Raw genomic sequence first — 26,979 nt, forward strand, 5'->3', positions numbered from 1 at the left:
TGATTATGAAGAGAATGATTCTGTGTTCATCCAGTTTGGACTTATCAAGACGTAACAATGTCTGCACAAGTAAGGAACTGGATAACAGAGATCTGCAAGTTGTTGAACTGTGTCATGCAGACCACAGACAAATGTATGCAAAAGAGCATGCAGGTAATTTATTATGTCAGTACATGAATGCCAACAGTATCAGAAACAAAGGAGTCGAGTTTGCTGCCTTGTTTAATATATTGAGACCTCATGTTGTAAGCATTAGTGAGACTTGGCTATCGGAAGCAGACATACTAACTTGCACTGAGTGCAAAGAATACAGTATTTTCAGGATGGATACAGGATAGGAGATAAAGGGGACATGCTCCTAATGATATCAAATGTCTTCAATCCAATTAGAGATGAGACCTATGACCACAATACTAGTAACAAATTTTCATGTGGCAGCAAGTTTGAAGCCATCTGGTGTGAGGTGGAGCCTAACAGGATTAAATACAGTCAGGTGTTAAAGGCCTGATGGATCGGTTGCTAGTGACGAAGAAATGCATCAACAAATAAACATGGGTGCAAAAAGAGTAATCATAACGGGAAACTAATTATTCAAACATTGATTGGATAGCTATCAAATCACATGAAAAGAATGAAACTGAATTTATTGAGCTATTGCAAAACAATTTCCTCAAGCAGCATGTGACAGAAGGAACTCTAGGTCAAAGTGTTAGATCACTTGGAGTATTGCACATAGGTCTGGTCTCCTGGTTTCTGTGGTGATTCTGATAGTGGATAAAATGCAAAGGAGAGTCAAAAATGATATCAGGATTGTGGAATAAAGATTGAGAATTTATAGGCTGCAGACACTAGTAAAAAGGAGAGAGGGATATAGTAAATGATTGAGATAAACTTCTGAAAGTTTTATTACACAGAATTTCAATAGATGGAATTTATTTTATGGAGGTGAGGAAAGGATGCAATGGCATCCATGAAAGTTATAATGAATGCTGTTAAGAAGGTTAGGGCTAGATTTTTCTCTTCCAGTAGTGCATGATTGGAATGGATAGCTGTTAGATGTATGTGCAAGTAACATGAATGAATTCAAGAACAGGTATGACAGTTGGTGCAAATAGTATGGCCTCCCTGGAGGTCTCAATAATAATTGTTATATTCTATTTATTTGCATCATTTGTAATAATTGTTATTAATTATGATTATTTCGAACTGTCCCATTAATTATATTCCAAGATTTTATCTTATTCTCTTTCCTATGTCTACCTTACTTCTACTCCTTTAAATCTTTCTGTTAAGTTCTCTTTACCTTTTTCTATCTTAAACCGATTAATTTAGTCCCCGCTTGTAATCCTTTATACTACCTACAAATGTCAGCATTGCGAGTGAAAATACCTCTAGAATAGGTAATTCATGTATCCAGCGTTAACCATTTCCCACAGGATATAATTCACGGAAAATTTGTTTTTTCGACTGCGCCACCCTGAATTAATGTTATGGCACAGGAAGAATAGTTATAATACTGATAGAATAGATCCCTTTCTAAAATAATACCTTAAATAGTCAGTTGTGGCAATTTCTATAATTTAAGCATACAGGTTCGGTTTTTTGTGAGACAGTGCATTGATCAAAAATCAGGCGATAGTTTTAAACAAAACATGCATTTTACCTTAAGCACAATACAATAAGACAGGGGTGTTCAACTGCGGGGCGATTTTTGTTCAATCTCTTGTGTATTCCTCCTTACAAATTTGTTTAAAACTGAAAACATTTTATTTATCATTATTTTGTATTATTTTTAATTTGCTTTAAGTGTATTGCTAGTTTATTTTTCGTTAAAATTGTCAAATCAGCAATTTTCTTAAGAGTCCAGGTAAATGAATTAATTTGGATCAGTGGAAGTCAAATAGCGAGCCGAGTGAATACGATTATAAGCAAAGTGTAAAAACTCTATTGTAGCTTAAATATTAAATATTCCAAAGCACATTACATTGATTTTTCAATTAGGTTAAGTCCCATGTGAATATTGTAAAAAAATAAACTTTGTCTCGGTATAGTTTGTATTAGATGTTTTTGTAAATAACTCTTTTGAAGCTAACTGTATATACTGCTTTAATATGTTAGAGTGTTAAAAACAAAGGCTTGCAGGCTCTAAGTGTAAACATCTCCGAAGTCAGTCAGAAAGAGTTCAAACAACTTTCCGATGGCCGGCAACTTACAATCAAAAGGAAGCGCAAGAGAACAAAAGGCGTGCTGAACTTGAAACTTAAGATGAAAGACTCATACCGATTCTTTGGGGGTAGCCAAACTTCATGCGAAGTCTCAGAGGAAGCCTCACATGAAGGAGGCCTCCCTCTTTATTAGGGACTTTTAGTCCCTAATAAAAAAGGGACTGAAGCAAGCAGAAGGGATCCCGGTTCCAGAATTGCTGTCAGAGGAGGCCACCTGGTCCAGAGTCGCCATCAGAGAGACTGCCCGGATCCATATTGCTTGAGAGAGGAGTTTCCCCACTTCCAGAAAGGAGCTTCTTGGTTTGAAACGGCGCTACAGAGACTACTTCTAGGCCGCAGACAAGGTTTCAAATTGCTGAAAGGAAGAGTTCCAATTGCAAATTTCCAGGCCAGGTTAATGTCAGAAATTCACCAGTGTGTTGTATTTTCATTACAATTTGATGAATCAAACGACTTCACTGATATTGCTCAGTTAATGGTATTTATTCGCATGGTATTTCAAGTAAAGCAGAACTTTTGAAAATTATACCATTATTGGGAAGGACTAGGGGAGAAGACTTTTTTTTGGCATTTGATGAATTTGTGAAACACAAACTTCCACTTTTTAAAGTTGTGTCTATTACTACAGTGCTCCTGCAATGATAGGTAATAAATCGGGCTTCATTTCATTATGTAAAAACGATGACAAATATCCAGATTTTTTTTAACATACCACTGTATTATTCACCAACAAGTACTGTGTAGTAAAAGATTAAATACAAAAAGATGTTTTGGATATTACATTTAAAATTGTAAATTCAGTTCGAGGAAAAGCCCTGCAACGGCAGTTATTTAAATTACACGCAGATGATGATAGGGAACTTCTGTTGTACAATAATGTTCGCTGGCTCAGCAGAAGTCAATTTTTAGAAAGATTTCTTGTATTAATTAACAATATAAAAAATTTTATTTAATGAAAAAGGAGATATTTATCCACAATTGAGTGATAAAAGATGGTTGTTACACTTATCATTTTTAGTAGCTTTCTGTACAAAATTAAGCAATTTAAATTTAGAGTTACAAAGTAGAGATAAAAATTTAATTGACATGTTAAGTTCAATAAAAACTTTCCAACAATACTTACTTTTATTAAAGAAAAATATAAATGACTGCAAATTTAGACATATCCCATATTTATTAAAATTTTTTGAAGAAAAATCAAGAAATACTTTGCTATGATTTGAAAGAATTTTTGTGAAATAGAATTAGTCAAGGAAGAAATAAATTCAAGATTTAAAGATTTTAATAAAACTGAAATGATTGTATCTTTTATCAATAATCCATTTCAAGAAAACTTGAATATCACAGAAATTTCAAATAAAATTAGTGGGCTGTTTGATATAAACCAAGCTGAAGTAGAACTTGAGATAAACATTCAGAATAGTTTACATTTAAAATCAATAAACAATGAAGTCATTTGGAAGTATGCACATGAAAAATTCCCAATATTAACTGATATTGCGCAAAAAATTCTGTCGTGTTTCGGATCAACATACTTGTCAGAATCCGCTTTTCCAAATATGATTTCATAAAATATCAATTAAGAAACCAAATTACAAATGATCATTTGGATGATTGTCTGCAATTCGCCACTTCTTCATATCAACTTGACTATGAAAATATTGCGAGGTCCAAACAATGCCAAATTTCACATTAACTTTTTTTTTTTTTTTTTTTATAATCAACCAGCATTTCCTGTAACTTGCGAGTTTGTAATCAATCTGTTGTTTTTTCTAACTTTGGTTTTCCAAAATAGAAAAATAAATACTTTATTCCAATATATATATATATATATATATATTTTTTTTTTTTTTTTTTGTTGTATTAAAATAATTAAAAGTGATAAATAAATTTTTAAATACAGAAATAAAGTTTTTAGTTGTTTATTTGTGCATAATCAGATATCAGATTGGGGGAACGTAATCTATATAAGAGAGTAGATTGCCAAATAACTTTTTATAGAAAAGTAGCTTTTCTATAAACCTACTTTACAAACTCTAGGTAATTACCGGCTGTCACAATATCATTGACCAACATTCTTCTCAATAAATATATTAGGTAACTTTCAGCTTCAGTTACTTCCTATAGTGACTTAACTAATTTTAACAGAGCTATGTTCAGCAAACATACAATTCGTGATCACAATCTCGGCGTTAACATATCGAAATCTACTCGCTAATTCGTAGAAACAAATACGGTCCTACCAGTCTGGATTACTTTTGGTGGTTCTGCTGACTGCTTTCCTCAGTCCTATATCCTAGCCTTTGCTGAACGGCTTTTGGCAGTCATCCAGGATCTGTAGCATAGCTCATCATCAGTTATTGGATCTACTGTCGACAGTGCATATCTGGTCGCATGTGGCATGTTCTGCTACTGGAAATACATCTCTGTAGAATGATCTTCTCCTGGGCTATCTACTACCACAAGACTAACAAACTCCTCAAACTCCTAGAACAGCTTCCAACCTAAACTTCCCAACAGCTAGCCTCTAGGTTCTCAAGGCCTCTTTTATATGATTCAGAAGCTCCTTGTTTTTAGTGTCTGAGACCCCCTGAATCTTCCGTAAATGACTTGCATCACTGTTGTTTTGACCTTCAGAGTTGGCAGCAACAATCTCTATATCTGAAAAACCTTCAATACTTTTGTTTACTTTTAAGTTGCCAACATATAATCCAGTCTAATCTCCTTGACTTAAAGAATTACTTTTAGCATTCTGTTACATCAAAGCAACATAATGCACAATTTTAACCTTTACAACATTTTTATCATTTGTGAACAATTTCCATATTATTCTTTTTGTTAGTTAGCTTTACAAGTTTACAATCAACACTTCTTTAAATATATTAGGTTACAATTCTGTTTTTCCTCATGGTTTGTGACCTCAGTAAAATAGATGCCGAAAAATTGTTATATAAAATTTCACCACATCGAATTTTACAATATAGCTCTAACTACAATCATTCCATCACAATGAAGAGAAGGTCTAATAATATGAATATCAAAAAAAGCAATTGAAACTCAGAGGAATGACATTTCCTACCACGTTGAAAATCTGTAACAAGATGCTTCTAAAGCAAACTGAACCATACATAACTTCTACTCAAGTCAAGCAGGTTTCTTGAAAAACTGCACTTTTTTCAACACATCTGCTGTCTTAGAAGTTTGCTAGAAAGATCAAGGGATAAAAACCTTTTAATCTTAAACTTCATATCTCAAAGCCTTTGATTTAATTAATACAAAGGATGTTCAAATTTCCCAATTATTATAGCATACCCTTGAAAATAAAGCAACAGCAGAACCATCTCACAATTATCAAGCAAGAGTAATGGTTAATGAAGAGATGATAGAGCTTTCCTATCTCTAATGGAGTTCTTCAGGGACTCTTTGGCACCATCTCTTTATCATCTTTAATTATGTGTTCAGACTCAGAGGAAATGGTTAAGGAATAACTCTGGGCTAGCAGTCAATAGCAATAAAACTAAAGAAAATAATAGAAGGAACTATTTAATAAAATGACCTACCTCATTCTTGAAGTAAATTATTTTTGGTACTTTGGTTCATTAATCAATACTATGACACAATGAAAAGGAAGTATAAAACTCTTCAACTACATAAAAGTAATTTGGAAAACTAATCATTAGGTCTATAAAAACCACCAGTCAAGCCATATTTACATGATGCACAGACATGGAATATTGCTACTCAGCAAGCGGTTACTATCAATAGTTTAATAGTGTCAAACAGATCCTGGAAATTTTTAAAAATTCTCCACATGAAGCAATTCCTTATTTCTGGGCTATGAAAAACCTACAAATTTTTTGGCACTTGACATGTTTTGTGAAGATACTGAACTTCACAAACTGAACTCAGATGTTTATCGACTAAGAATTCCAGAACAGCAATGTATTGCTCTGTTCAGACAGTATTATGCAGCATAGAATATGAAGTTTGCTCTGACTTCATGTAAGTGAAGCATGCAGTTAACAAAAAAAAAAAAAAGAGGGATATAGATGAGCATTTAGAGAAAAATGCAACTAGAAACCTGTAGAATTGCAGAAATCGATTTTTATAAGGGGATATGAATAGACATTTCGAAAAAAAAATGTTAAAAAATATACAATAAGTAACTTCATATTTTAAATAAAACCATGACTTGAGAGAAAGCATGAAGTTACTTTCTGTATATTTCATAGTTGCATTTTTTCCCCGACTGCCTATCCATATCCCCTTGTAAAAAAAAGAACTAATTCAGTGCTGTGCAACATTGCAACAGCAGAAGATGCCACCATCCATTGAATTCCACATACAATTAACACAGAGTGTAGTTTAAGTTTTTTTTTTTTGTAAAAACACCAAAGTGGTTGTTTTAGTCCACAGATACATATTTGTCATGAGCAGGGGTCCAGAAATACCACAAATATACTGGTCACAAATGTTACTTCCCCATAGTATGAATTTATGCATATAAAATCATTGCTTCAATAATTTCAGCGACAAAGATCTAATAGAATTAAAACAGCTAAAATCAAATTATGTGCAATAATTTTTACGATGCAATTTTTATTTCACTGGTCAATTCAGTTACTAGTCTTCAATGACACGAACGTGTTCATTTTACTCTTTCATCTATCAAAGCACACCAAGTTTTGGAGAGGAATTATGTAAACAAATGCTTGTTCTAATTTTTATCTATGCATTGCATAATGAACCAGTTTCTCCTCATCTGAAATATCTAAAGAGGCATTTAAGAGATTCACTACATTAGCATTTGATTTCATTAGATAATTTTTGTTTAACATCAGCAGTAATCAATGTAAATTCTTTATGTTCCATCTCATTTTGATACTGTTGTGCTACTGAGTCTATAAGTTTTTGCAAATAGTAAGTGGTTCTTTAAATTTTTTTTTTTTTTTTTGTTTGTGAAAATTTTGGAAATTGTGTATAAATATGGACCTCTTTAAGTAATTAATTTAAGTAAAACGAGTTATTTCAGCCATGTCTCCTATTTAAAAAAAAAAAAATTGGAAAGTTTGTAGTAATCTGGAGTTTGTCAGCCATTCCAGAATATTTTTTATACATTAAGAATGCAACTTCAATTTCATAGTATAACCAATTGAATTCCTTGAGCCAGTTGAAAGCAAGTTTTGAATGTTTTTAGATGATGACAACAGAACTCATTTATCCAGTGTTCTTAATATTTTCTGGTCCCTTACCTTTACACTTCACAAAACTAGTGTAGTTTGCATCATTCCCTTTCATTTGTCTATAATGGAGGACAAATTGATATAATTATCTATAAAAATTCAATAAGAAAAAAAATCAGAAAAAAGGCCTATGCTATTAAAGTATAGGCTTTTTTCCACTCTGCCATGGTGATTGGATTTCTGGAGCCCTGGTTATGAAGGTTTGGAAATACAGAGAAATTTATGACAATGAATGAGAAGGGTTAAATATTTTCTTTACAACTTTTATGAAAGTTTAATATGCACATGCCCTACTATGGGGAACTGTCAACTTTCAGTATTTATTCCACTACTTCATATTCCAGTTATTACAAGACATTAAACTATAAATTAAAAGATACCAAGAAATTATATACAGGTAACCCTCGTATAACACAGACGTTATGTTCCATAGAAATGCCACGTTATATAAATCTCATTATATGAGACTTAGATCACATAGAAGTAGAGTTAGGTTCCGAAATAGTTTTTTTTTTTTAAATTATATAAAAAACGATATATCCAACAAAAACAATATTTTCATTTAATTCAGGTAATTCATGTAAGTTAAGAAAACAAAAACTATGAGACAAATACGTAGTATAAAATTATAATTACAAATTGTACATAAATTTCATTGCACATGCATAAATGTTTTAGACACAAAATAAAGCACATATTTTAATCGTCATCAGTCTTCAGAAATAACATTTCATAGATGTTCTTTAAGTGGCCGTCACCACTTGAAATCTCTTGGATATCATTTGTATAATTCTCATTGCATACTTTGGCTGGTTCAGTCATCAAGAAGTCAGTAATAAGACTTTGCTTTCCACTATGCTGCAAATTTTTATTAAGTTCATAATATGGCGCTAAACAAATATCCAATTGTCTTGTGAATTTTTACGAGCGCTCCATTGAGGGATCATTATCCGTAAAATAACTTCCTAACTTTGTTGTCAATTCCAATCCTTCTGCTAATTTCTTTAACGGATTCATCACAATCAGAATCTTCAGCAGGACGTTCCCCGCCATCTATTAATTCTACCAGTTCCTCTTCATTTAAATCTGTTTCACCATCAATTAATTCATTAATTTCATTTTCAACCATATCGTAAAAACCTTCTCCACCAAAAATGTGTGAGACGTTTATTATACGACGTAACTCAGCATTGTTGGAACGTCCCACTTAACTGACTGTTCCATTTTTGTTGGTTTGTTAATCTTATCTTTACATCTTTAAATTCTGTTTTTATTCATTAGTTGTTGATTGATGCTCATCTGAATATAAAGAAATTTATATTATACTGCGCCACCCTATATTTAGATTAGTCTAAATAATATAGAGGAATCAATCAACTAAACTTATATTATCACTTTATCTTCAGGCTGAGGCTATTACTAGTATTTAAGGCTTCCGCAAAGGTTCTAATAATTTTATGAGCGGTGCAATGAAGAAAATCGGGCAAACACCAAGTTTAACTTAACAAAAGAAAACATTTAATGTGGAAAAGTACAACATATACTTTTAAGTATGACTATCTGCAAAAGGATATCCAATTAAAATATAAGGATTCACATTCAGACACTAATAACTTTTCAATTAGGTTTGAGGATCATGACTAATGTTAACAATTGTTAATTCATAAAGCATTAGTATTTTTCTGACATATTTCTCTATTCCAACTGGATGAATCATATAAATATATTACCTCCGATTAAAGTATTCAGAATAATTACAATCCATAAATCATCAAACATTCGTCTATCAGTTCTTTATGTTCAGTCAAACAAGTTGAAAATAGTCCTTAAAAGTTCGACCTTCCAAATGTTACAATAATTAATCCTATGACAGGCTATACTTTTTTCCCAGTCAGCTAACATTTACTAGAACAATATAACACTTATTATTTCGAGGGGAAAGTACTTCAGTACATCTAACATCCGACCATTAATCGACAACACCACAGCTAAGGTCAAAATATATCCGACAGAGTTAACTGTTATAGCTTCACAGGTTACAGAAAGGACAACTCTTACCAGGTTACTGGTTCTACACATCAAATACGCTTAGGCACAGTTGAAATTCTTATCAACTTTTTACTTTATGGCAACACAATACTGAAGAAATCTTCCACTATAATAAATGAATTATAGACACAGAAATATACAAGACTTGATGCACTTGGTTTCAGCTATCTACTAATTCTTTATTTTCTTCTATGTATTAACTTCGGTTCTGCACTATTCTTCCATTAAACATTTGGAAAATATTGTAGTATCAGAACTCCCATAGAAGCAATTAGAATTGCCTATTAATTCCCGGTCTTTTCGTAGTCAATTTACGACATATTTCAACTCCCCCACTGTTACACACAACCGGTCTCTAAGCTGTCCCTAAGCTTTCTCCTTACTTTCGTTTTCCAATCAACTACGTTCCTTCTTCCCGCCAAAATCCAGTTCTAACCAGTTCAGCTTATATCCACTGGCTTCTCTGTTTATACACAGTAGCTCACACTCACATTCTCCGCACGAGCTAACTAAAATAAACTCCGTTTCTCCTTCAGCAGCTAATGAAATCCAATCAGAAGAATTACATAAAATCTTTCTTACATACAGAAATAAAAAAAGATCACAATTCATATAATATACGTTTAAATTTACAAACACAGTTTCTTATAAATTTTAGAATAAACTAAATAAAATGAATGACATTTAAATAGAGTCTTTTCATTATTATTACATATTCTAAGATTAAATAATTAATTAATAACAAAACAAAACTCAAAGCATTTATATGAATAACATTATAAGCAAGAGACTAACAACAAATAATATTTACAAGTTTTGCTTATTTCATGGTGGATTATGTTAAATGTGAATGAAGTATTAAAACATAAAATATCTTCATTCACAATTTAACAGCATCCACTGGAGGTACGAAGTTTTGTTCTAGAACAGCTTCAAGCAATATTTTTTTCCAGCAAGCATTCTGCGTAGAGGGTTGTAATTCCTTAATGGACAGAGAAATAATTTTTACCCAATTCAATACTGAAAACTCTTTCCATGCTTGAGGCAGTGGAATTTTTACCCAATTCAATACTGAAAACTCTTTCCACGCTTGAGGCAGTGGAATTTTTACCCAATTCAATACTGAAAACTCTTTCCACGCTTGAGGCAGTGTCATGTTTGGATTAGATTCCATTTTTTACAAAATTAACTGAAATGTTCGCCGAATATAATATGACTTAGATGTTGATATTATTCCTTGGTTGAGTGGTTGAATAAGTGAAGTAGTAATGCAGTATTAGTATTAGGTGGCAAAAAAGTTATTTTAATATTCAGATAGCTTAAATTTGTTGGGTGGCCTGGTGAATTACCTAAAATTAGTAGAATTTAAAGTCCATATTCTTTTTCTTTGTGTAACTTTTTACATCAGGTACAAAACACTTGAAAAACCAATTTTCAAACATGTTAGTGGTAACCTATGTCTTTTTGTTGGCCCACGAATAAAGAGGTAGGGTGGACTTGTCGAGCCCTTTTGGTTAATTCTTTGTTCATATAGCCATTGTACATTTGTGTCATTCAATAGTCTAGTTTTATAAGCAAATATTTCAATTTTTCATCGCACAAGGATTTGCAGATCGGTTAATAAACATTGGTTTTGTCATGTAATCACCTGATGCATTACTACAAAACAGTAGAGTTCTATCTTTGGAAACTTTGAACAGGAGCTGATCTTTCATTTTTCGAAATAGGTGCATTTTGGCATTTTTTTCCAATATAATCCAGATTCATTTGCATTGAACACCTGGTCTGCTGTAACCACCTTCTTTAATGATTTTTAAAAAGTTCTGCTGGGTATTTCTGGGCAGCTTCAACGTCTGCTGATTCTCCCTGGATTTTAAGATTATACAAAGAAAACCGCTTTTTAAAGTTTTTGAACCAACCCTTACTGGTAGAAAATCCATGCTGAGAGATTTCTTCAAGAATCTTGATCAAGTTCTTTTAAATGTTTATAAACTGATAGCTTTTTGCTTAATAAGGTGTTCATCTAAAGGAATTTTCTTTTGAGTGCAATCTTCTATCCAAACGATTAGAGATTTCTCCATTTTTTCTATTAGAATATCGCGAACACGAGCAACGCACTTTGCACTTACCGTTGACCCAGCAATAACACTTTCTCGGATTTTATGTTCATTTTGTTTGATTGTTCGAATTGTTTATTCATTTAAATTCAGAGTCCTTGCAACAACTCCTGGGTTTTCTCCAATTTTCAACTGATCCAAGATTTTAATTTTTTCTTCAAGAGAAATGAATTTCCTCTTGAAGAAAACAACCAAAGGAAACAATCAAAATTGAAGAGGAAATGAATTTCCTGTTCAATTTTGGTTGTTTCCCTTTCGTTGCAGTTTTAGTGGTCATTTACTGTATAAAGTGTTTATTGTTGAAAATTGTCTTTGTTTTCTACCAGGAAAGAGCATTTAAAATCATAAGTGTGTTATTCTCAAGCGGAGCAGTTAATTTTCTGGTGAGTTACATACATATGTAATGCTTTTTTTTTATGTAAAAGTTGGGCACTCGTGCCAGAGGTGGCACGAGTGAGAATTTTGCTGGCATGTCAACGATTTACGGGTGATATCCTTTTATATGCTTATAATTTATTCAAGAGCCTGTGTAGCTCAGTAGAATTGGTGTTTGCACTCTGCAGCCTTGACCACACGACGAAAGGTGCTCGAATCTAGTCGCCGACTAGAGGAACTTTTTCTAAGCCTTTTCTCAACCGGTTCCAGAGTTAGTCAATCTCTGGTATGTCAAGCTAGCGGGTTTTTCGTCCCGTAAACTAAAGAAAATCAGCCGTCGAACCCACACTATTTTCAGACATCAAATATATTGTGTTAGGTACCACCAGATGGTGGCACTTACTAGCCTTCTTCACTGCGAGCCGATTAATCAGTTATAGCCTTGGGCCAGCTATCTCTGATTGGCTATCAGTGGAGATTGAACTGCCCACTCAGTCTCCAAAAGTTAGTCTAAAAAACGGCCTCGCCTACTCCCTATAAGGGAACAAAAAAAGGCGTTAGCTGATATGATAAATTATTCAAGTTTTTTTTTTCAAATTGTTACAATATGTACAAGCTGAATTTTGTTTTACACAAGACAGCAGCTATAAAAACGTACATATGATTGGTGCGGTATTAAAAGATCGCATGGCCCAAAGACAAAAGCAACCGACAAGTGTTGAGTTGAAATGCTAATTCTCTTCAATCGAATTCCATAACATCTGAAACTGTCATAACATTCACTATTCGTTTTAACACATTCACAACAGGGTGTCATTTATCGTTCCGATGGAACTTCTCATTACTGACTGGCTCAACTCACAAACGTTTCATCCCTTGGTTGAATTTTATGGTTTCTTGTTTGCTTTTGAGTTGGCAGGTGAACTCGCACATTATATGGCATGTTTCAATTCTTGGAAGTAATTTATTTTAAGTTAGCCTTTGATGTCATAATGACAGAATTTCAAATGCAATAAAACTTATTTCATAATTGAAAAAGTTTTTAGTTAAATACTGTGTTTCGGTGCAACATATGGTTTTGCTCAAGTCTATACATCATAGTTTCTGTGATTTCTGTGAGAGGGGACATGTGATTTATTAGTTAGCGCCGTTTTTATTCCATCTGTCTCTAGTTGCACTATTTGTTGAGAATGACAGACTGCAAAAGCCTCTGTACAGTACCTTATTCAGTGATGCAATAAAACTAAATTCGATACTATACTTATAACTACTTGTGATACAGGCAGACACAAATTTAATTTTTAAGTTCCGTGGTGAAAAATATGAAAAAAATAAATAAAGGGTTACTAGAAATTGTAGACCGCATTGAAGGGATACTACAATTTGTAGACCATGTTATATATCAAAACCGCGTTGTATAAGTACTGCGTTATATGAGGGTTACCTGTACTTGGTTTAATCCTTTATCCAAGTGCAAGCAAATAAAGTTTGCGCCTGAAGTGTTTTTTTTCCTCCAGGACTAGGGCAACTCGTATAAGGAATCGAAGACTTCACATCGCTTGCCTTAGTATCCCATAATGTAAATCACATATCCTTGCACAGATGTATAATGCTTTATTGTAAGGTAATGATAAGACACTACCCAGACCGGTTTCAACCTTTATTGAGGTCTCTTCAGTGGGAGCCAGACCCAGAGGTGATACTAAGGTTGAAGTAATGCAGAAGTCATTTTCATATATGATTGCCAAAACGTGCGTAACCTTATTATTGAATTATTCTGGATTAGAGAGAGATGTTAGAAGTTTTTGCACTTGGTTACCCTTTCCATAATGTGACTACCATAATGCATAGCATTACATGTCTGCAAGGAGATGTGAAGTCTTAGCTTCCTTATGAGTTTCCCTAGTCTTCGGGTGCAAACTGTTTTCTTCCACTTCGATAAAGGATTAAACCAAGTATATAATTTCTTGGTATCTTTAATTTATAGTTTAACTAAGCGAAAAAACTTCTAAAATCATTTACTGTTATAGGAATTCAGTGTTTAGCTTATCATAGCAACCAATCAAGATTCAAGAAGAGAACTTGAATTCAAAAAATGGAGAAAATGAAAGTATTTTAAGTGCTTCTAATTTTAATGTGAAAAGAATTAAGAGAAAAACATTTCATAATTTAAAACATTTATGAATTACTGGGGTTTAATTAAAAGTGTATCTTACCTGGAGAAAACGATCAATAATTGATACTGTCAAATATAGAGTTTCTTGCAACATTGCAAATCTCTGGTGAACTTGAACTAGCCAGTCAATAAGGATAGCACGCATTTTGCTAGTCAGATTCTTCTGAATATCAAAATGATTTTTTCTGATGGGATATTTTTCCTGAAAAAGAGAGGATCAGATTGTATATATATATATATATATATATATATATAATAAATTCTAAATGAACAAAGTTCTTGAAATGTTATGTCAAGCAAACTTACCTCCATATACCACAAATATTTGTAGATGTCATTAACATAATGGTGAACTAACTGTGGATTCATAGAATCTTCACTATCAATATCTTCAACATTTTCCGGCAACATTAATGTTGAGAAGCCTTTCACAATGTCATCACATGCTTCTTCAACTGTTTCCTCACATTTTTCTTTAACTGGAGGAAGAGTAGATATTCCATCTGGTGCATTCTAGAAAGATATTTAATTAGAATTTAAACATCAAAACAATATCAAAATTTGTAGTCATTACAATACTGATAGTTAAGTTTTTGTTATTAGAAGAAAAAAGTGAAATGGTTCAGAAAAATTACTTTAAAATTAATCACCCATGTAATCACTTATTAAATGAAGCATATTTATTCAGCTCATCGTTTTTCATTTATATTAAGATGTCTATCAAGCCTTTTAAGGAAAACAAAATATATATTCATAGGTCTGTGGTTGGCCATTCTGAGAAATGCCATTGGCATCACTCAGAATGGCAATAAAAAAATAATTTATTGCAATGGATAGTGTCTTCTTGATATCTTTATAAGGTTCAATGAAAAAAATCAGAATAGATTTTTTTTTTTAGAAAAGTCAAACTAAATATGCCTAAGAAAAAGGAGTAGAATATTATTAATACAAGCCTCCATGTATTAATATTATTAATACATGGAGTCTGAAGACTCAATGCAGGAGACCCAATCTATCATACCTCTCACTTTGAACCCATTAACAGATAAAGCACACAACTGACTCAACCCATTCCACTCAACTCTCCAAGCAAAAAATCTAGTCCTCACACCCTTACTAACCACACCTTTATTCAACTTAAAAGGATGACCCTTGTTCTACTCCCTCTAGCCAAGTGCTGAAACATTTCTCCTGAATCTATCCTATAAAATCCCTTAAACAACTTAAATGTTTCTATCATATCCTCTCTTTTTCTCTTATCAACTTCTGCAAACTTTCAATCTATCCTCATAGGGAACATTCCAAAGGCCACTCGCCTCTCAATCCTCTCCACCGCTTCCTCATCCCCAAGAAACCCAGGAGACCAGACTTTAGCACAGTAATCCAGATGCAGACATGTCAAGGCCTTAAAGGGGAATAACATCTTCCTTATCTCTACTTCTGTGGAGATAAGATGTTATTCCCCTTCAATTTGAAAAAGATTCAATAGCCAAATAATCTTATGGGCTACCTTAGCAATGTCCTCTAAAATTAAACTGTCTACCACCACTCCTAAATCTCTAGCTTTCTTTATTTCGTGGAGTAATTACAAGGTGTATGACACACAGCTTGTAATTTGCTTATCCAAAAATGCATAACTTTATATTTCTCCACATTGAACTGATACCATTATCTTTTGCACAAACCAACTGCCTATTTAAATCATCCTGCAAGTTATTCACGTCACCTTCATTGACTATTACTCTACCTAATTTTGCATCATCAGCAAACTGAATATTTCCTTTAAGATTGATTTGTACATAAATGATAGAAAATAAACAGCAATGGTTCCAGCACACCACTAATCACCTGTTTTCACCTCTATTCTGCCCATCGATGTACCATTTTTTTTTTTTTAAATATCTGTACAGCAGTAATCCTCTTATCCACTTAGCCAGTGGCTAATTGTTTTAATTTGCATAACAGTTTAATGTAGCATTCTATCAAATGCCTTTGCAAAATCGAGCAGAATCACTGTACAGTCATTTCCTTAATCCAACTCAGCTGTTAATCTATTACAAATAGTAAATTACTAAGGCATGACCATTCACAAAGTTATGTCGACCCTCATAGTATCATTGTTATCTACCCATTCTTGAATTCTCTTTTTCACCAATTGTTCTGATACTTTTAACCACCATGCCCAAGATACTGATTGGTCTATAATTTGATACTGCAGTCTTAGAACCTCCCTTATGCAAAGTGCTGGTAGATTTTGTCCTTTTTCCACTCCCTTGGAACTCTACCAGAGCAGTTGAATTAAAGAGCCTAGTCAGAAGCATTGCCAGTTCCCTTGCACATTCTTGCAAAACCCTAGCTGATATCCTATCTAATCCAATAGCTGTATTTACATTGTGATTCTGCAATATCATAAAAAACTACAATACATCCACCATGTTCCCACTTTAGTGTATCACATAGGTTAAAGCAGTAGCCTCACTAGGATGATATACCCTTACAAAGTGGTCACTCAGTAATAACTATTTTATCAGCTTCTGTCTCCTCATGACCATCACTCATTAATGTTAATCTTCAATAGTCATTCTTTCTCTTACTTGCCACATAAAAGAAATCTTCTTTGGGATTTTCTTTGGCCTGTTTGGCTAGATTCTTCTCATAATATAATTGTCTCCCTTGCCATGCTGTTTGTAAAAATAGATTTTTAATTAATATTTTAATCCTACCAGCTGCACGATTGTTTAAATATAGGATTTTTATTTATTTTATTTAATCTCTTTTTCTAAGAGATATTTTTTTTTAATTTTGAGTACCTATATATGCACAAGGGTTCACTCCAATTGGTGCAATGACCTCTTTTTTACTATTGCTTTCAGAATCCAAATAAATCGCTGACTCAAGACCAAAATACAAAATAAATACATTTTATATAACAAAAACAATATATATACACGTCAAACAAATATTACATGACTACAAATTAATTGGATCCAAGGCCTTTTTAAAAATAAACTTGTACTAGACTAAACACTTTCACAATGACAAAATGTTCATAGCCAGTTTCTCTCTCTGTCAAGGCCCTTTTCCAAAATATGACTTTATTCTTCATTTTCATAGGATCCTTTCTCATCACTTATGTAACACATATTTAATTCTTCCTGACTCGATTCTGTCTCCTTTCCAGTAGAAATAATAGTCGGATCCGGTTTCCTTAATACAGATGAAACTTCCTAATCAGAGTTTTCTCAAACATTCTATTAGAATGTAAATAGCAGTTTCTTCTTTTATTCACTAATGCTTATTGACAGTCACTCTTCCACCTTAAAAAATTCACAGTTCTACGATTCCCTTTTCGGAATCTACTATCAATCTTCCAATTAGCGTTTCCTCGAATATTCCTTTTAAAACTATCTATAGCAATATTTTCCTTTTATCTCATCATCATACGTATCAAGGATTTAGGCCTAGCATGGCCTGTTCTGGCCTTAGAAGTCATCGTTAAATCGTTTAAGAGGATGTCCTGGTTTTCTTTTTCCTAATGGCTTGTTTTGGTAATCTTTCTGTTTTCATTCTTTGTATGTGTTCCATCCATTTATGTTTATATTTTTTAATTTTTTTCTATTACTGGTTCTTGGTTTAATTCTTTCATAATATCTTCGTTTCTTTTGTGATCAAATAGGGTATACTTTGCAGTTTTTCTCATAAACTTCATTTCTGCTGTTGTTAATCTTTGTCTTTTTGTTTTATTGTCCAGATTTCGCTTCCATATATTAAGACCAGCAGGGCTAATGTATTGTATACTTTTAGCCTGGTTTGTTTTTGAACTAGGTTTGGTTTAAATATAGAGTTAATTACACCTGTTATTTTTAAATATTTTGCAATTTTTATGTTTATATCTTTTTCATATGTGATCAAACATCCTAGGTAGTTAAATGAATTCACCTGTTCTAAGATCTTATCTATTACTATTTTAGTTCTTGCTGGATCTTGTCCTTTAAAGGCCATAGTTTTTGATTTTTCCGTTGATATTATCATACCATAATCTTTGGATATCTCATTTAGATTTAAAATAGCTTTCTGTAAGTTATCTTCAGAATTTGTAATTATTATTTGGTCGTCTGCAAAGAGGAGAGTGTTTAAGTTAACTGTAGGTGAAAGTTTAATTGGTGTAAATTTTTACTCTATTTTATTATTATTTCATTTAAGTAGATATTAAAGAGTTGCTGAGAGGGGACATCCCTGTCGGACCCCTTGGTTTATCTCTCTTGTATATGATAGCTCGTGATTTAATCTTATTTGTATTTGATTATTTTCATATATACTTGTGATAGCTTTTAGGATATTATTTGGTATTTGTCTTTCTTTTAATATGTTAAATAATATGTTTCTTTGAACTTTGTCAAATGCTTTTTCAAAGTCAATAAATGCAATACGTGTTTCCAAATTATATTCTCTTTTCTCTACTATTAATTTTAGGCAAAAGGCTGGGTCTATACATGATCGTCCTTTTCTAAATCCATTCTGTACCTCTAGAATAAAGTTTTCGGAATATTTCATTAGTTTGTTATTTAAGATGCTGCTATATATTTTGTAACAGGAATTTAGTATACTTGATACCTCTATAGTTTATAGTCATCTCTATTACCTTTCTTAAAGATAATCACAATTGCTTTTTTCCATTCTATTGGAAGGATACCAGTTGAGTAAATTTTATTTAAAAATAATAAGAGTCTTTTTTTGAATCTTGGTCCTACGTATTTATATAGTTCTGAACCTAGCTTATCTTCTCCAGGTGATTTTCCATTTCTTGTTTCTTTCAGGCTGATTTCTAATTCTTCTTCAGTTATTTCCTTTTCATTTTCGTTAATTGTTTGCCAGTTGTCTTTTTTAAAAGATTTGTCTGTCCACAGTTCTGTGTAGTAATTTAGAAATTCTTCTAATTTTAATTCAGTGTTTTCTTTGGTATCTGCATTTAGGTGTTTCAAAATCTTATATACATTGGTTCTTATTTTATATAAATAATGTTCTAAATTAGAAACAAATTTATTCCATGATTCTCTGTCTTTTTCTGACTTCTCTTTTAGCTATGGCTCTTATTCTTTTATGTTCTATTTCATCTTCTAATCTTTTACTGCTTAACCATTTGTGATAGGCTTCTTTTTTCTTTTTAATTATTTCTTTGATTGTATCATCCCAGATCTTCAGTTTTTTTCTTTTATTGAATTTTTTGGTCTTTCCTAAGCTTTCATTTGCTGCTGCATTTAGTATTATTCTTATATTAAGCCATTCTATTTCTACATTGTTTTATTTTATCTAGATATTGGTTAATTCTTTGTTCATATAGCCATTGTACATTTGTGTCATTCAATAGTCTAGTTTTATAAGCAAATGTTTCAATTTTTCTTTCTGTTCTTGTTACTTGTAGCCATTTAAGTGGTAATCTTAATTTTATTTTAAGAAGGAAGTGGTCATTGCTTATTTCATATCCTCCGTGAACACTAACATCTAGTGAAAATTTTGATGTCTTTTCATTTAATATGAAGTAATCTAATATTGATTTCCATCCTCTTGCTGCCCAAGTATATTTATGTATGTCTTTATGTTTATAGAAGGAATTAATTATTTTTAGGTTATTTCCTTTTATCTACTAATGCTTATTCCATTTTAAAACATCATAGTTCCACGATTCCTTTTTCAGAATATACTATTAATTTTCCTCCGACTGTCACATAAAAAAAACTCAAATTCCTCCAAATCTAAATATCTGCCGGCCTGTGTTCTTATTTCCTTCCGAACGCTATCTTGTTTACAACTGTTACCACGATTCTGAATGCTTTTTGTCAGCTGTCAATCACACATCAAACTTCTTGAAGAGCATGCACACTCCATGAAACGGCAAGCGAGAGGTTAAGTACAATGGCTGACACATAGATTACGTTAGCGTAACGAGGATGTCTCTTCAAAACAAAACTATTTTTATACTACAATAAAATTCCTGTAAGTAATACAACTATTCAAGTTCAGTAAGTACATCAATTTAATTTTTTTTTTTTTTTTTTTTTTTTTTTTTTTTTTTTTTTAACTTCTTTACATTTCACTTTGACAAAATAATTTCAATAACAGCCACACTGCAAGTGCCGATAATGCTTGTTATGAATTAAAAACTAATAAACATACTAACAAACAATACATAAAAAATATTCAGAATTTTAAATTATGATTATTTTTACACTGTCACCTTTCTTGCCTGAGCCTTATATTGTTAATGAGTTTGAGTTTTTTTCCACTTGGATATACTATAAATTAAAGATGCCAAGAAATTATATTCTTGGTTTCATCCTTTATCCAAAAGTAAGCAAACAAACTTGATATGTTAAATCAAATGAAAATATACATGTGAAATATGACTTCTGCATTACTTCAACCTTGGTATCACTTCTGGGTCTGGCTTCCATTGACAAGACCTCAATATAGGTTGAAACTGGTCTGTGTAGTGGCTCTTCCCATAATGCATAGCATTATACATGTCAACAAGGATGTGTATTGCATCATGGGATACCAAGGCAACTGAGAAGTCATTAGCCTCTATATACAAGTAACCTAGTTGTGAAGTGACTTCAAGCACAAACTGTTTGCTTACACTTGGATAAAAGATGAAAGCAAGAATAGTTCTTGGCATCTTATTTTCATGAATTTGCTGGTCACCTTTCTCTTTATATACCCTCCACAGCATTTACTTCTGCAGCTTGTGCTTAATGATATTACTCATCCATGTAATTCCTAACTGATTAACAGTCCTCACTGCTTCCTCTAGCCTACCCTTAACTATATCCCATGCACAAACATCCTTACCCTGCAGTGTTTATGTCATGGCACAGATTTAAGCTTTTTCCGAAGCTTGTCATTATCATCTGCCTTTTAGTCATCATCATCTTCCTTATACCCTCTTTTACCCTGCGGTGTCGAGGGTCCATTGATCATCGGACCTCACTCCATTTTTACAGGATAAGGTGGTCAAGCCTTATGCCCTGGTGTATCCTATGGCCTGTAGTGTTGAGTTCTCAAGGCCAGTTTGCCTGCTTTGCAGGATGAAAAACCCCAGAATAAACTGGGGAAAAAACCCTGCTGTCCACACCCAAGACTGGCTAACTTGGCTATGGCTGAGGAAGATCCTTCAGCTCCTCACGTCACCGACGGGAATCGAGCCTAGGACACTCCTTCCCCAGGCATATGGTTGCGAAGCGCATAGCCAGACTTTTTTTTTTATATATATATATATATATATATATATATATTAGCTAAGACATAACTAGGCTAATATATATATCCCTTCTTGACAGAATATTCCTCATTTTTTACAATCTCTCAAGTCAAGATTAGATGGTCATGTTCACCAATCATAGGCAATGTGGTCACCTTGGTTATGAATAGCTCTTCTGATCCTATGACCAGGTCAAATACTCTCCCACCCCTAGTCCACTCCATTACATGCTGTCTTAAGTAATTATCTTAGGTGTATAAATTCTATTTCCTTCCTGTCTATATCTCCATATTTGAAACCCCCATAATAACCACCTGATCTGTACTCTTTGTACTAATTTAGAAATGCATGTCTTCCAGATTATGTGTGGAACTCCCTGGCCTATAGCAACAACCAACTGCATATTTTTTATTGGCTTTAATTAGATTGCTTCAAATGAACGACCAGCCTCCTGCCTGTATTTTTTTCAGCTGTAATTCATCTATCATCAGCAGTCCCAAATCTCCCAATACATCAATTTATTCCAGATGCTTTATCCAATAGACTAAAATCCAGATAAAATCCATAAAAACCGCCCATAATCTTCTTAGCTAGAATCACAGTATGGTGGGTAGGTGGGATGTACTGTGGTCCCAAGCAATATCACCTCAAGTTCGCAATCACATAAACATCTTCCAAAAACCATCTGGATTTGACCTGCCCAGGAATATATGGACGACAGCTAACAAGATTCGTACAGGCCATGGTATGTGTGGAGACTTACTTTCAAAGTGGGGTAAGATACCAAATCCCCACTGTCCCTGTGGAGCCGAGACCCAAACCATTTACTATATAGTACAGGAATGCAAGCTGACAGCATATCCAGGTGACTAAGGATATCTTTGACCCATCCCCACAGGCAATCAACTGGATCAAAAATCCAAATGTTAAAATATGACTAATTTCTGTCTGATGCTTGTCATAAATTTCATATTTGTATGTGCCTGAATGTAAACTTTTTTTTTAAATCATATGTATCTTATCTATACTCATGTGTATTATATCTTGTCTTTTAATCATGTACAAGCCATACAATAAATAAATCAGCAATCCTAATGCCTCTGTCCTATCTTCTCTGAAAATACTAAACCCTTCACATTCAATCTCTCACTATATCATCTGCTGTCAGCCAAGTCTCACTAATGCCTATAAAACTTGTGTAAAGTGAAAGTGAAGTAACAGTAAATTAACTGAATAAGTCAAGGAAAACTGGTAAGAACTAGAAGTTAAACACAGTAGCAAAATATTCTGCATGCTATTGAAAAAAAAAAAAAACTTAGAAAGAGATGAAGACTACTATAAAAGTAAATCAAAAGATGAAGGCAGCATGAAAACTGAAGATATTCTATATTTGAAGTAATTACTCTGAAAGATTGCTCTCAAAACCACAGAAACAGATTAAAATTGGACAGAGCAATAAGTAGTTTCTTTGAAAAAAGAAAAGCTGTGTAGAGAAAAACTGTGTAGATAAAATATTTAATTCTTGACATGTACTATCATATCCTGTACCTTCAAGGGGTGTACAGGATATGATAGTACATGAAAAACTAACATCACCACTAATTTCCTATCTACAATTTTACTTCAAATCAATCTGTTACCTGTCAAGACACCAATATTATCAGATCCTACAGATCATATTTCTCTTCTAAGGCACTTTTTACAGTATATCAATCCACCTATATCTTGGTCTTTTTCCTGTCAACCTGGCAGAGAACTTTTGCTAATCTTACCCTCTCCCATTCTGTTTAAGCGACCATACCACCTGAGTTTAGCTCTACTAACAATGTCAAGTTCTTTCCTAATATATCCTCATTTTTAATATATTACCATTGACACCATCTGTTCACAACCCTAATCTTTCTCAGGATTCATCTGTGGTCTATAGTCTTTGGTCTAGTGTTTTAATTTTAATCCAGTTCTCAGATCCACAAGTTAAAACTGGCTTGAACACTTGTATATAGCTAATTTAGTGTTTTGACTAAATTTTCTTATTCTATATAAATTTATTCAGCCGACTTCATACCATAACAGTTCTGTTGTCTATTTCCATATTTAATTTACCATCTTAACTAAAAATCATGCCTGAAGTAGCTGAAATGTTTTTTTTTGTTCTCCATTCACAATACACGTGATATTTTCAATGCTTCTGCCTATTTTCATCGACTTGTTATTGCGTACCTTCAATACCATATCTATTACAACAGTTATTCTATTTAGTCAGGGAATCTTGCAGACTTGTAGCGAATTTATTTAGAAATATAACATCGTCTGCATAAAGTAAAGAGCTGAGATTAAGATATCCAATTTTGATATCAGGTTTAATATCACTTTCCTTCATAATGTGATCCATATAGATAATAAATAACAGAGGGAATAATGTACATTCTTGTATACAACACCAGATTTAACATTAAACCATCTTCTTGTACTTTACTCAATTCTAACTGCTGACTTACAACTCATAAAGACTAAATATTGCCTTGATATGCCCCATTGACACCATACAACTGTAGCATTTTGTTTGCTTTTCTGTTGGCATCTTGCCATATCCCTTTTCCAGATCTACAAAACTTAAATGCAGATCTTTGTTATATTTCTGATTTCTCAACTATTTTTCTTCAAGTGAAAATCTGATCCTGACAGCCTCTATTTGGCCCGAATCCAGCTCGTTCTTCACCAAGCTTCCCTTCCATAATCGTTCTCAAGTATACTTGCATAAATCTTACCAGGAACACTCAGTAGGGAAATACCTCTAATTCTCACATTCAGTTTTATTCCCCTTATTATATATGGTACTATGAGAACTCTACTCCAATCATGTGGTGCAGCCAATGTAAGACTTATACCTCCATACTTGAGCATTTCTGGTCAAATATCATCTACTCCAGCTGCCTTCCAACATTTCAAAGTTTTGATGCCTTTTTCTAACTTCCAGGATATGTATTCCTGGTCAGCATTTTTTTTTTACCACTGTGCTGTCACTGATTGTTTGGTTCAGCAATTTTTTGAAATAATTACTCCATACATCAAGGATATCCTTTTCTTCACTTTTCATGTCATCTTTAATTTCTTTTTACAGCACTCTTTCCTCCATTTGAGCTTTTTCAACAACCTCCAGAATATCTTGCTGCTCTTGATATTTATTTTCAATGTTCTTACCAAAGTCTTCATGACTTGTTTAGCTTTCTTATATTTGTGTCTATATTCTCTAAGAACACAAGCTGACTTATTTGCCAGGAACTTTTGATATGCTTTCTTCTTTTCCTTCCCTGCCTAACTTCCTGTGTCCACCATGAAATTTTGATTTTTCTATCCTTGCAGACAACCTAACGGCATGCTGCCTCTCTGGTTGAAACAACGTTTTCTTCAGGATTTGCCATGAACCTCTAAGGTTTGGTTCTTGTTCTGTTCTCCAACTCATTCTTTCTTGAATAATGAGTGTGTATTCTAGTCTACAGTTCACATATTAGAGCTGCTCAACTTTCATTCACTTCATAAGTTTCTTACATGTTCTTATTTTCAATAAGAAATTTAATTTTATCCTACTCACTATCAATTTCTAATGCTCTGTACACTCTAGTGTCCTGCACCAGTGAAAAAACATCACTATCAACAACAACATTTCTTATTCCTTGCCTCTTCTTTCTATATGAATTTGTGCACATTTTTATGTTGGAACATTGTGTTAGTAATAACCAGTCCATATCCTGAGCAGAAATCCAACAGGTATTTGCCATCGTTAGCTTTGCTCTTTTCTCCAAATTTTCCCAAAATATTTTTACATATTTGACAATCATTTCCTACTCTATTTAGATCCCCCAACAAGGACCAACTCTTCCTTTTTCATTGTGTCAGTTGCTTCCTCCAAAGCCTCAAAAAATTCCTCCACTTCTACCTTAGACCTGAACCTTCTGTTTGACCATAGGCTCAAATAAGTGTCATTATCCAGTTTCCCCATTTTGATATTTGCCCACATCACAATACTTAAGAGTTAAACATGGAAACCAAAGTGACAAGCTTTTGGAACATGTTTTAGTGCATACATTAAACTTTCTCTACAGGCATTCGTTTTAAAGATGCAATTTCTTTCACTTGAAAAGCAATTGTTCTTTAGTTAATCCCAAATGGAATGGAGGTAGCAGGGTTTTTTTCTCCTGGAAACTGTTTTTTTTTTTCCATCCCACATGTCTCTGATAGAGTCATGACTCTACAATTTCATTCACGATAGGCAATTTGGTTTAGAAAACAGTAAAGCAACAGAGTATTAGTTCTGTTACTAAACATTTTATAAAATTGTATGTGTGGTGAACATAGCAGATAGATTTTAGTTAACCAAGTTTTACTGGACAAGTCTGGAAGAAAAGAAAAAAAAAAAAATATATATATATATACACACACACACGAGTTCCCTTCATTTATTAGGGAAACAATGCTGTTTAATTAGGCCACATCAGATGGTTCCCTTTGATTTAAACACACTACACTGTTTGGATCAATGCAAGTAGATTTAAGTTCTGACTATGGCTAAAAATACTAAAAAACAAAGCTCTCACTTCAATCCACAATGGGTAGTAACATTTGGGCAATGCGTTTGTAAATGGATACATTAAAAATCAAGCCTGGACATGCTTTTCAACACCTTTCGTGCTTCCTTTCCCAATTCCTTTAAGCAGAAACCCAGGTAACGTCTAACTTGGAATGTCATCACCTTTAAATGTATCAAAGATTATGTTTGGACCTAATAATGATTATAATAACTTAAGTGGTATAAGCAAAATTAAGTGGTTGTTTGCTGATAAATAATGTATGGATAACATCTGAATTAATTTATACTTCTGAAGTGTTATATCACCAAGGAAGAACCCACCTTTTTTTTTTTTTTTTTTTTTAAGTGAAATAGTTAAGCATTTACTAACACCCCTGCACCAGTAAAAGCACTGGATTGTGTAACAGTGTTATGCTGTTCAAATGTAACTGGTACACAAAACCTGTTATTGGAAAGAGGAAACTAATGCTTTAAAAGGGATTACAATGGAGAGTTTACTAATTCAGCAACATGAACAAAAATTATTATTATTTGTGACACCTCCAAGGAGTCCGAAGACTCATCGCAGGAGGACACCCATTGTACAACTCTCCGTCTCCACCATAGCTAGTATTTTTTGTCTGTAAATTGCGTGTGTTCTGAAGGGCTGATTTGTCTGTATGCGGGATGAAAAACCAGAGTTTCCAGGAGAAAAGCCCTGCTACCTCCGTACAAGATCGGCTAACTCACCTTCATAAAATGTATGGACAACATCTGAATTAACTTGCAATTTGGGAGACAATTACAACCGAAATAAATTTAACTGGTTCTTAATCCTTGCTAAGGCATAAAGTTAATATTTTATTAGCAGTATAGTTTATGGCTGATAGATGGCAAGGATTAAGCAACAAGCTCATTCAGAAGTTTTGCACAAAAATGGTTTTGATTTAAAGAATTCAATCATCAATA

The 26,979-nt window shown here is 33.1% G+C and overlaps 1 protein-coding gene across 1 annotated transcript in view; it reads right to left on the reverse strand.

The window, feature by feature from the left end:
- CycB (Cyclin B) overlaps window positions 1-26,979 on the reverse strand; it is a 118,546-nt gene that overhangs the window by 40,818 nt on the left and 50,749 nt on the right. The window contains exons 5-6 of the mRNA XM_090403479.1: window positions 14,492-14,698; window positions 14,226-14,387 (exon numbers count right to left, since the gene is read on the reverse strand). Of these exons, the coding sequence (XP_090259605.1) occupies window positions 14,226-14,387; window positions 14,492-14,698 (369 nt within the window). The remainder of the gene's footprint in view (window positions 1-14,225; window positions 14,388-14,491; window positions 14,699-26,979) is intronic.

This window comes from Typopeltis vanoorti, chromosome 14 (assembly GCF_054136105.1).
Source record: "Typopeltis vanoorti isolate ZY-2024b chromosome 14, IOZ_Tvanoo_1.0, whole genome shotgun sequence".
Taxonomy (NCBI): domain Eukaryota; kingdom Metazoa; phylum Arthropoda; class Arachnida; order Uropygi; family Thelyphonidae; genus Typopeltis; species Typopeltis vanoorti.